This window comes from Panthera tigris, chromosome A1 (assembly GCF_018350195.1).
Source record: "Panthera tigris isolate Pti1 chromosome A1, P.tigris_Pti1_mat1.1, whole genome shotgun sequence".
NCBI lineage: Eukaryota > Metazoa > Chordata > Mammalia > Carnivora > Felidae > Panthera > Panthera tigris.
The window spans coordinates 207314470-207326988 of NC_056660.1; the positions used below are offsets into that span (position 1 = coordinate 207314470).

Below are 12519 nucleotides of genomic sequence, written 5' to 3' on the forward strand. Positions count from 1 at the left end.
GATCCAGTGCCCTTCCCCTGGAGCGACTGACAGAAAAATTGAATTGAAAGTATTTATTCGGTCTCTAAGAACCAGCGAAGTTGATGTAACTAGAGATGTCTTGAACTAATTTGGGATTAAATTGGAGATGATTTTATCCCAGAGTGATTAGTTTCAGATTAAAGAGACAAGAAAAGCTTTTGAGGAGGATTTTGGTAAAAACTGGGAAGCAGAAATCGGGTTAAAATGAGTGCAACTGAAGTGTCCTGGCTGCTCAAGATTCTGAACCTTTGAAAGGTGAGAACGAGTCTGAGGTCCCAGCTCAGATGCAAATCTGCTTCCCGGGTGACCCCAGCCAGCTTTATCACTGCTGTGGAAGCAGGCCCTCGCGTCTCGTGCCGCAGACAGCCTTCCAAGGCCAGAGCCCTCGCCGCCGTCTGTCTTCCTATCCCTGCAGGTGCTTGCACACAACTCCCCCCCCCCCCCCCCCCCCCACTCACCTGGTCCTCAGGGCGGATTCTGATTCGAGAGGCAGGAGGCCCTGAAGAAGCAGAGTGCAAGACACGTGCACCCTCCTAATCCCAGATTGCCCAATTACCAACAGCCAATGGCACACACCCTTCACAAATGAACCTCGAGTCTAATTTTCTGCCGTTGGTGGCTCCTTTCCTCTCCTGTGGCGGTGGACGGGGTTTCCCGTGAGACCAGGCGACGGCTGGCTTGCCTGAGCCGCGCACATCTGGCTCCCAGCTGGTTTCACCACCTGCTACCTGGGCCACCCTGGGGGAATTACCAACCTCTCGATCTCCTCCGCTCTGAACGGTGGGTCTTGATAACCTCTTCTCGCAAAGCTGTCGTGAGGATTCCCATAGTGTATGTGATGCTCCCAACAGAATAGTTGTGAGATTCTTACATGTGACTCTATCCCTCCAGAAGCCTCAGGAACGGCTCTTTGTGACCGGCACCTCAAAGGTGTAAATGCCTTAGACACGGATAAGATGCACCTTAGGCTACGGCCCACAGTTACCCAGAGGGCTGTTTGTTACACGGCAAGAGGCCTGCCAAGATGAACCACAGGGCCTGTTCCCACCTGCTCAGATGCTGGACTCCACCTTTCTTCACCTGGGTGACTGTCTCTGTCCTCACGTCTCAAAGCATTGCTGGCTCAAGGAGGTCTCTTCCAGTGTCCCAGGACCTCCACCTCTCCACGCACCCCACCTGTCCCTGCACCCCACCTCTGCACGGCACCCCCACCTCTCCCTGCACCCCACCTCTGGCACCCCCACCCCTCCAGGCAGCCCACCTCTGCACAGCACCCCCACCTCTCCCTGCACCCCCACCCCCTCCGCTCACCGAGCACGGTTCTAACGCTTTCTTCGACACAGAAATTGAGCATCTCAGTGCTGCATCCACAGAGCACGGCACAGTATCAGACGCACCCCAAGAGCCTGATAAATAGTCCTGAAATAACCGTACCTTGAAAAGCCAATACGTGGCCTACCATGTTTCAAGGATATAAGAACTACATTATTTTACAGAGAGGTGATCTGCCTGTGGCATAGTCTCCAACCATGGAAAGACAGGGGGTCCTCACGGAATTGCTGTGCCTCAGACAAGGTGGTGGCCCAAGGCGCTCCTTCTCCGGTGAGCCAGGGAGGGTTTGTTCACTGGAGGTCCTCAAGTATTTGTTGAATGTGGTGACCCTGTGTTCCTCCTCAAGGAAATTTGCTCTTATCCTATCTCTTTGACAGCAGTGGATAAAGGATAAATAGCCTTGACTGAAGTGACAACAGGTTCGAGCCCTCCTCCTGCCCACCATCCACCACCACCGCACCTCCTCCCTGTCTGGAAATCGATTTCCTTCTCTCTGGGTTAGGCTCTCTGTATTCTTCCAAGTGACAATTTGCATAACCAGGCGATCCATTTCTGTCCCCACCTCTCCTCCCCGAATTGTGCATCTGCTTCTCCAGAAGACAACCCTTATGGCATCTCTCAGACATTTACCTGATGGGTAGGTGAGTCCCGGTAAGTTGCGCAGGCCACACGGGACTGTAGACCCTCACTTTACCTGGGGCTAACACGTCTCTTCTCTACATCCAGAACTTTCTTCTCTCAGGTCAGATGACCCCAGAGAGCTGGGCCCGTAGGGTCAGGCTCCTCCAAGCTTACAGGCAACTGCCTTTTCCAGTGGCCTCCCAGCATGATGGGCGAGGACTCTGGTGGGCCTGGCCTGTGTCACGTGTCCGTCCATGGGCTGGTCATGTGGCTGGACAGAAGTTCTGTTCAGAGGCCACTTTTACAAAAACCACACAGAGTCCCCCAAAAAGAAGAGAGGTAGAATTTCGAGTGGCCAAAACAATAAATATTTACTACTGGCTCACTGAAGAAAAACTAGAAAGTAAATGAAAGGAAATGGGAAAAAAATCGCTATCTTCTTATACAGCATTAGCTATTTTTAACACTTTGCCTGTTATCCTCTCGGACATTTTTCCTATGTGGATGTGTATATGTAAATATTTACACATTTTCATATACGTGTATATGCGTGCATATATAAAAGGGTATATAGTGTATTCTGTTTTCAAACCTGACTCTTTTTAACATATTTTGAAAATCTTTTTTCATATCAATAGAATATTCATGTGCATTGTTCTTTCATGGATATGTAACACTAGCGTATGGAAATATTATTTAAATTTCTTATTCCTTAGTCCTTATTGAATTCCTTTAGTCCGTAATTTATTCATACTATTCATATTTTCATTAAATAATGGATGACTTCGAAAGCCAGGCAAAGATGTCTGGCATTGATTTGGCTGGGACTAAAAAACAACACTCAGATCTCACACTAGGAACCATTGGCACATTATACTCAAGCGCTCCCCAACTTTCCTATGCCATAAAATGTAGTCTTTTATACCAACTGACTAATGAAGATTCTGACCTAACGCAGAGTTCTGCTTACACGGTACTTCCTCTAAGGTGACAGGGCTGCCAGCGGGAGCTCGGGAGTGGGGGCTGCTCAGGGCTCATGCAGGGTGGCCGTTGGAAAAGGCAGCTGCCTGGCTCAATTTAGCCAGTCCTCGGGGCACCCACACCAGCAGCTGAACCCCATCCCGGGTCCTCCGTTATTCGTAAGAGTCCCTGGACCCATGGGAAACAGGACTTTCAGGAACTATAAACAGGGATTTTGAAATCTTTTGATACCCTCCGGGAATAGAAGTCCCTTTATTCTAGGAGCCTTTGACTCATTGTCTAGGGACGCGGCAGGCTGTGGCGCATTCTTTACTGAGAGAGCACATGACATGAACGTGTCTTAGGAAAACAAATCTGGTTTCCGGTGAAGCGCTGTGTGGGAGGTAGCACCGCCCGGTAGTCAGGGCTGATGGGGTCTAGCCAGCAGAATTCTAAGATGGCCCCCAAGATGCTCGCCCCTGGTGCACGGGCTGCTACAATCCCACTCCCTGGAGTGTGAATGTGAGAGGATGGCACTCCCACGATTAGGTTACCCATCAGTTGACTTGTGTTCATAGGAAGATTATCCACGATGGGCAGCCGAATCAGGAGCGCTCACAGGAGGGACCGGGTCTTGAAGAAAGTCTCCTGACCGCTTCAAAGGAGCAGGTGGCCGGTGAGTGTGCCAGACGAGACCACAGCCCTGGGGGACACTTGGATCTGAGGAGCTGGGTCTTCTCTGTCCTTCGTAGGCTCACCCGTGTCTCATCCAGGGGTCGGTTCCCACCGAGGAAATCCTTAGCAAATGTTCGTGAAGCAAACGTGTGTTGGCACGTTCTGCGAAGGTGAGCGCTAAAGCAATGCATGTGAGGCCCCAAGAGATCATTTGGCCTCCCTCCAGCCTAACAGCCCCCAAGCCTCTGAACAAACCCCAAGGGCTTCGGGCTGCCAGGCCAGAGGCAGTCCTGTCACCGTAAAGAAGACTCCCAACCCTTGGCAAATCATTTTACCTCCCCAGTCCTGAGGGGCTGGACCAGTCTGTCCCCCAGCTTCCTTCATTCGTGAGGCTGGAGAAACGTGACTCGGACAAACAGCGGGTACATTTTCTGCTCTGACAGTGCCCCCATATCACGCCCACACTCCGCCAGGTGCCCTTTGGAGCTGACGCTAGTGACAACACAGGACGCCCGCAGCCGGGGCAGCCTTGAACTCATACCGCTCTCCTCCACACTCTCTTGGTCTGCTAGTCTCTTCACCTGGTCTCTGCTTTCCTGCAGCCTAGCAGGGTTTTCTGCAGCTGATCCTCTGGCCCGGTGCCTGTTACTTTTGTGGCTAAATGAGGATATCTGAGCAAATTTCTTGAGCTCCCCTGGCCTTCCTTCTCAGAGACATTCCAATCCAAGTCCTCTTTCAGCCAAGTCGGAGCTGCAGCCCCATAACTGGGCTGTCCAAGGAGGCCATAGCCCCAAGCGGGGCTCTTGCTTGGAGGTGGGCAGCTGGGACACTGGGGGAGGTCGCACCACGTGTTTAGAGATTTCCGTGCCTCTGTAAGCCACTTGGAGCGTGAGCAGGTCAGCAAGATAAAGATAGACAAATAGAAAGCTGCGACCTCATCCCAAATACTGAGACATAGTGTTCCTCTCACATCCTTCCAGGAAAAGACAAGTGCTCCCAGGAGCCTTTCTAGGACCAAAGACGTCTCTGCAAAGGCAAACACGAAGAGGAGGAGAGACAGCGAGCTTTCTCCGCTGCCTGCCCTGTGCTTTCAGTTCTTGGCCGGGGCCCCGGGGAGCACGCTGCTGCTTGGAAATAGTTTGCAACAACTCCCCCGGGTTCTGGAGGTTATTTGTGGAGGAGGAGGCGGAGGTGAGAAGGGAAAAAAAACTTCAAACCCAGACCTCATTGCATCCTGGGGGTCCCTGAATCCCACCCTGATGGAAAAGCTCTGGTTTCTGCTTTCACATTTATTCAAACTGGAGTCCTTGAGAGAAGAGAACTTTGGAAGAAGGCAGACTCGGGGCTCGGATGGGAAAGCGGCAGGCGGACACTTGGGCACTGGCCCCTCACCCCCGGGACTGTGCTGCCTGTGACAACTAACCTGAGGACAGAGCAGAATGCCGCGGAAGAATCCCGGAGCCGCTGAGCTAGTCCTGTCTGACTGCAGGTCGGGGTAAGGGGTAGGAAAGTTCCACAACGAAGCATCATGCTTGTGTCCTCATGGAAGGACCACGGGCAAGGTGCCAGGCTTTCTGGCCAGCTTGTCTTGCCAAGCCAAACAGGCCATGCGCATCCGCTCTGGGCGCCATCAAAGGAGGACCGTCATTAAGATGGAACACGTGAACGTGAGACTGGAGTGCAGTTCCCCACGGGGGCTATCCCAGAAGCCAGTCCGTGTCGTTGCCCGAACATAGCCACCTGTAAGCTGGAACTTCCGGAGTGACAACCTGTCACTTCCACTAAGACCTTTGAGAAACTGATCGCACATGCTTATCAGCTAAGGGTCTGGGCTGGCGCAGGGCACCCCCACACCCCCACCCCCATCCTCAACGGCAGCTACCGGATGCTGCCAGCCCGGGCCAGAGCTAGAAGAGGCCATGAAGGGAGTGTGGAGGGGCTAATGCTTTGTCCAGTCCTCTCTCCTAAAAGATTAATCGTCTTTCTACTCGGAGCTGGAATTCTCTGCCTTTATTTTCCCCAGCAGCTGGGCCTCTGCAGGCTGCTGCGGGCGCTCCCCATCCGAGGAGGCACGGCCTTCTGGGGCAGGGGGGTGGCTGTCAGAGCCGAGAGGGCTTGGGAGCCTCTCCCACTCTCTATTCTTCCTTTGGGAACTCACAGTGCTAAAAACAAGCATTCTGAGAACCATATTTTTCTGGGTTAAAGGTGAAAAATGCAGCATTTCCTCCAAGTGGAAAGCACTGGGGCTGCCAGCTCCGGGCACATTTCCGAGATCCTTCCTCCCACTCAGGGAGGAGGCCGGGACTGCTCGCCAGGGGGAGAAGGGATGAGGTGGGTGGCGAGGGGAAGGCGAGGAGGGAAGTCGGAAGGAAAGCACCGGTTCCTCTGGAACCAGGGCAGTGTATGGAAACCCGAGGCCTGTTTGTGTTGGCGCAGGCCTGGAGGCTGGGACAGCACCGGCTCCGGAAATGAAGAGCTAATAAGAGGGTGGGCGAGCGGGCGGCCAGAGTGGTGCCCGCCAGGCCAGGGTCATCAGGCTGCAACTCGCGGGCTTCTGGGACACTGCAGGGACCAAGAACCCCCCCCCCCCCGCCCCCCCACACCAAGGCCTTCCAGAAAGAAATCCCACAACGGGGTTTAGAGGAAACTAAGCCAGTTTTAATAGGAAAGGCAAGAACATCCCCTGTCCTCACCCCATCCTCAGCCATCCTTGCTTAGAACACATGGAAGTCTGGGGAATTTTCTCAGGTCCTGATTGTGGGATGAAAGATCTTCAGGAATCCACGCTTCACGATATCCTTCCCGGGCAGGACAGGCATTGCGTTCACCTCGCGGCTCCCTGGCTCCGCAAACCTCTCTCTGGAGCCACGGGCCCAGGAAGCTTCTTCGACACCCTCTCAACAGAGCCGCTACCCAAGGGCTATGGCACAAATCCTGTCCCACTGCTAGTTCCCCTTCCTTAGAATAACAGCATAGCTGCCGAGTACCAGGCAACAGGTGGAAGGAGGAGGGAGAACAGGGCCCAGCAGGTGAGGCTGGAGGAAGGGCAGAGATGGCCCCTGGGCCGGCCACCGACATCTTCACAGACCTCGTCCCCACCGCCTCACCGCGGGGACAACCACGGCCAGGGGCCGCCTCACCCCGGCTGCGCGTCTCGCCCTCTGCTGGGTGACTCAGCAGCTGTCTCCCTCCTACAGAGGTGTGGTCTCTTTCTTCATCTCTCGCATCTATGGGCTTGGGCTAATAAGACGTGGCAGAAGGGACCGGTGGCAGTTCCGAACCTAGGCTGTCAAAGGACTTCCACCTTTACTCCAGTTTATTCCTCGCCCTCTCCTCCAGTACGAAGGGCATGTCCGCCTACCCGCTGGTCCCACAGGGGGGATGAGAGCCACACGGAGCAGACCCAAGTCACCTCATCGTCCCCGCCGAGGCCATCCTAAATCAGCCAGCTGCCACCCGAGTGAACAGGTCCAGCTGAGACCAGAAGAACCACCTGGCCAAGCCCGGCCGAGATCAGCAGAGTTGCCTGGCTGACCGCTCAATACACGAGAGCAATTAGTCCTTGGGTATGACCCTGGGGCTTTGTGGCCACCGGGCATGCAGGTTTTTGTAGCAGTAGACAACAGAGGGAGGGGAAACTGGGGCACCCACAGACCCAGCTTGAGATGGTCTCAGCCACCGACCCCAAGTCCGAGTCCTCAGCTTCAGAACAAAGTTTTCATCCCCACCACCGCCTCCACCCATCCAGTATCTTCTGGGTTTTGTTCACTGAAAGGGTGAAAGAGCCTTGCTCTTGGCTTAGGGTATACTGTCTCCTACCCTGTTCTCTGATCCTGAGCCCTTAGGTGATTAGTTCCTTTTGGGCCACCCTATTCTGGTGCCCTCTTGCCAGCAGGATCCCTGTTGCCCCAGCCCACCATGGTGTCGGTGTCGCCCTTTCTCATCCCTTCTGGACCCGCCCAGGGTGGGGGCTGGGGGGCAAAGGGAGCTCACATTTCTTATCAGCTTCCACACTGGCTCCCAGGATCTCACCCCTGAGTCATCGCATTTTTCTCTGGAGAACACCTGCAGGGAACAGATCATCTACAACACAACTCTTGTGGCTTCAGCTCAGCTGGATATTTTGCTAAAATAACAATGGTTTTTGTTTGTTTGTTTTGTTTTGTTTTGGCTGGAGGCCATCTGTGCTATGAAAGCAGCCCCATAGTATCTTGGGAAACACTGGTCCTAGCAGTCTCCAAGGAAACGGTGTTGAGGTGAAGGTGGTTGGGAGGTGGTAAACGCCACTTTCCAAGACATCTTCTGATCGATTCCCTGAAGGGGACAGAGAATACCGAGATGTTGGCTTAAGGAATGTAGAATTCTGGGCTGAGAAAATGGCACAAAATATTGTGCAAAGACATGAAAATCCAGAGTTCAAAAAAGCGTGTAGGATACAGACTGAAGGATATAAGAATGTAACACTATGATAATTCTGTATTTTCGAAGCTGATCACTAGCAGGAAGATTTTGCAATTAACTAAAATAGGGCACAAAACAAACAAGACCACACTTTCTACCACTTGGCTTTCCTGCAAACTGTACTCCCAAGGTGACCTCCATAGGAGAGAAGGAATTGCCATGACTGTCGCTGTTATGACCCTTGTCATTATTACCTCTATTGCTGTTATTCCTCCAGGAGGAAGGGTCCTGGTCATCAAAGGTCCCAAAGGCAGGAAGCAGAAGGCTGAAGCACAAAGTGAACGTCTCTAGTTTATTCAATTTTCAGAATAATTTTTTCTTCTTATTTTAGAAAGAGAGAGAGAGAGAGAGCAGGGGAGGGGGCAGGAGAGAGGAGGAGAGAGAGAATCTCTTCTCACAGGCTCCACGCTCAGTGCAGAGCCCAACTTGGGGCTCGATCCCACAACCCTGGGATCACTACCTGAGTCAAATCAAGAGTCGGACGCTCAATCGCCTAAGCCACCCCGGCGCCCCATTTTTCAGAATTCGTAAAGTGCCCACACTGGGCTTGGCCCAAAGCTCGGAGTCTTTGCTGCACAAATGGTGCACACATAAGAGGAGATTCATGACAGACTAATTATAGGCTCTTACGCGAGTTGGATCATATCTCCCTTCTCTTTGGGGACAGTGTTCATCTCACCTTTCCCTTAGCAAGTCCCATCCTGGAGATGTGCCAGTGAGCCAGCTGCCTGCAGGGTCACAAGCGTGAACAGCGCCGGGGCATGGCCGACGGCTCAGAGGAAGCAGTCCCGCGTCTCTGGTTCTTGCCCAGACACTCGGACCATGCTGAGGGCACCCCCTGGCCCGGAACAGCCTTAGAACAGCGCTGTAAGACTTGCAGGGATCATTTCTATGGTTCGTTACTAATTGTGTTAGTGTTCCTTTGTGGACATCGCCTCTGTCAGGATCTGTAACACCGCCCCCAAATGAATACCAGACCGAATGAAAGAGTTCTAGCCTTCTCATCTCTTTTATTCAAGTTCCCTACAGACATCCCCCCTCGCTTGAAACAAAAATGACAGTGACCAACCTCAGTAATAACACAAGTAAGTGCCTTTTAATCTGCTTATTTTGGAAGCTTCATATTCATCTCCTTGAGCCAACGTTTACCAAAAGAGAATGGTCAGCTCCCCAACGTGCTCACCCCAAGCTACCTATCCCACTCCAAATGATGCCAAAAGGGACCAAACAAGCCTCTTTGGGGAGAAAAATTTTTGGAAGTGTGCAAAGAATTCAGGGTTGTCCACGCCAACTGGCAAAAGTATACTGTGTGGACAATCTGCAGCTATAAAAATATACACATACAAAAAGACAGCTACAAAATCATGGTGCCCATTTTCTTAGATTCCCATTATAAAAAGTAGGGGTTTTCCATTAAAGGTAAACTTGGGGGGCAGCATTATAACTGTGATTCCATGTCTAGTCTCCCCTCATCCTTATTTTCATGGAATAGAGCACACTGAACTAGCCACTGAGGAGTGGAAGGGGTTAATCCTAACAATTCTCGGACCAAGGTGAGAAATTCGAGGTTCACGGTCAAATGGTCATTCTGCTGTCAGTAAGAGTGTCATGAGTCAGGGAAGGAGGGAAGTATTTTAATCCTGCCCTTTGGCCCTTTGGGTCTCTATTTTTTTTTTCTTTCTTTTTTTATGCACTATGAATCACAACACAGTCATTGAGCTACAGCAGACAGGCTCTGGAATTTGCATTGATGTGTGATCTCTGGCAGCCCCTACACATTCAATGGAGAAAATTCGATGCTTCCTACACAGAGTATTCCGCTGGGTTTGGCCCACAGAGTGTCAGCAGGAAAGGCCACACAGGGACTCCTGTCTTGGGTCTCGTTTCTCATCAGGGCGTACTTTCTCCTTGATGAGAGGAAACACACCTGGTCCCCGTGCCTCTGCATATGGCGTCGGGCAGGGGCTTGGGGGCCCCTGGGATTCTCAGGATAGAAGGCTGTGTCCCTTGGGCAAGGCCAGCTGGTGTTACTTGGCTCCACAAGTGTTGATGTTTTTCCCATCCACGGCGTCTTCCACGAGGGAAATGTGGTAATCGGTGGACAGGGTAAAATGAGAAATACAGCCCACAAGGCCTCGCATGTATTGCCTGTTAGTGTGCAGAGCAATTTCCTTCATTCCACCTGCCAGGAAGCAAGAGGGAGAGGAGGTGAGCCAAAGGGGAGGATGTCTCTTTAGGACACCTGTCTACTGACCAAGGCGTCCCTTGGCTGACACGATGAGTGAGGGCTATGAGCCCCTTGAACTGCTCGGTGCACAGCATTTGTCCAATTAATGATTACCCCTGAAGGAACAGGTTGACTGATATCAATCTGACACACAACCAGAGGCTATTTACACCCTCCTTGCATGTGATTTCTGACCCAACTGACCACTTACAGCCAAATAGTATCCAATAAAATTTGAAATGTTATATAATGTCAACAAAATGTAACATGTAAATGTGATGTCATCTTAAACAGAAAGAAATACACTGATATTGAATGCTTTCAATCAAGTGCACTTTTAGGAACTATCACATGGATAGAGATGTATTTTCAGGTTTCTGTATCTGCAGTAGCAGGTTCTAAACTATTTACAGAAACACCACTCATTCTAATTCTGAGAGGGCCAAAGAAAGATCCTCCTTCCTCAGAGGGAACTTTCGGAGCTATATTAAGCAGGTTCCTGTTCTATAAACAAGAAAAGCATGGTTTTCCTGGTGGCTCAGCCCAAAAGCACAAAAGCATCTAAGTGCTTCCTGCCCCCTCAGCGATGAGTCAGAAGTTCAGAAAATGGAAGAAGAGAATATCTGGCAGGCTTCCCAATTTCTAAGTATCTGATCCAGTGAAGTACACCGCTTTGGGGAGCCCCACCATGAGAAATGGAAGATTAATGAGAAAACACTGGCATAATTTAGACTTGGTCAAAGGTCACTTACCCACATACAGAGCTCCATTGATGTTGAGCTGCCTCATCATGCCAGGTGATTTGCCTGTTCTGGCCCCATAGTCATCCACAGTTATCTTTCCAGATTGGCCATCCCTGTAGAAACCGTGATTTTTGGAGCTTCATTTAATTACCCTCCATTTTAATAAAACTGTATTCAAGTACCTACTCTGTGCCAGGCGCCATGCTAAATGATAGAGGTGCAAAAATGAACAAAAAATTCCTGGCCTACAGGAGTATATGGTCTACCGAGGCAAACAAAAAATCAAATTGTAAATGACCACATCGTGCCCCCACTCTGCAGTAGAGGAATGCCAGGATGCTGTGCAATTACACAGGAGGAGAGAGGGTCAGGGAAAGCTTCAGAGGAGATTCTGAGTTTCGAAGGCTGGGTAGGTCAGGTGAAGGAGGAGGGTAATGCAAGCAGGAAGTGGCAATGCCAACGGGAAAAAAAACAGGGGACTGGTACAGATTAAGCATAGAGAATTCCAGAAGTGGGAGTAGAGCAGCCAGAAGCAGATGATGAAGGGCATCTCTGCTGACGGGAACCAGAGAAGAACGTGTAAGGGGAGAAGTGGTCGTGACATGATGGCACATGATGTGTTTGAATGCTATTCTAAGCAAAACAGGAAGCCAATGAAGCAGGTATTGTAGAGGGAGGATTACTCTAGGGGAGGACAAAGAACAGCTTAGAAGTTTCTAAAGGATTTAGAGAGTCACCCAGAAGGGGCTCTGGGCACAGTGGAGTGGAGGTATTCATCTGTGGCAAGGGCTTTAACCACTTTCTAAGCTGATTTCCAAAACTACCCAGTCCCATGACCTTCAAAAAACTGCTTCTGTTTGTACAGCTTTTGGAGGGGGTGTACCAACACAGGTTGCACTTTTTTTTTTTTTTAAAGGAGTTCATTATTGATCTTCTAATGTTCCTTTTTTATAGCAAACTGTTCTTGTTTCTTGGGTTAATAGCCTTTCTTCCCTCTCTGACAATTGTAATATGTTTTATCATTTTTTTTTTCATTCAAGTCTGTTTCCTTCAAATTGCTTTGTTATGTTAATTTGTTGTGATACCCATCTTTTACACTGGAGACTCTTCTCAAATGCCCAGTGATTTCTGACTGCCACTTCATAGTCAAGTGAAGAAAAAAAGCACTAAAAAGCAAATTGGAAGCTCTGTGTGCAGGATGGGCTCTGTTGACTGTGTGACGGGCTTCATTGTGCTGTGATCTGGCTCAATCATTTTCCTGGGGGACACGCGAATTTTCTACTTCCTTTACTGTGGAGTATAGGCATGGCTGCCAGCGCTCTGTAATCTCACTGGAGGAAGAATTACAGGGTTCTTAATATTCAATATATGAGCTTGAACACGTCCCCAGCCCAGTATACGGTCCAGTATTTAGTTATGCCTAGTACCTCTCATTCCAGACCCTTATTTCACTCTTCCAAAGAACTGCCTTTCATTATT

The 12519-nt window shown here is 50.7% G+C and overlaps 1 protein-coding gene across 3 annotated transcripts in view; it reads right to left on the reverse strand.

The window, feature by feature from the left end:
* Window positions 1-9142: 9142 nt before the first annotated feature.
* The window catches only part of EGFLAM (EGF like, fibronectin type III and laminin G domains), a 470630-nt gene continuing 467253 nt past the window's right edge, over window positions 9143-12519 (reverse strand). For all 3 annotated transcript variants that reach the window (XM_042996268.1, XM_007095458.2, XM_015543512.2), the window contains 2 exons: window positions 11050-11153; window positions 9143-10252 (listed from right to left, as the gene is read on the reverse strand). In XM_042996268.1, the coding sequence (XP_042852202.1) occupies window positions 10098-10252; window positions 11050-11153 (259 nt within the window). In that variant the 3' untranslated portion in view covers window positions 9143-10097. The remainder of the gene's footprint in view (window positions 10253-11049; window positions 11154-12519) is intronic.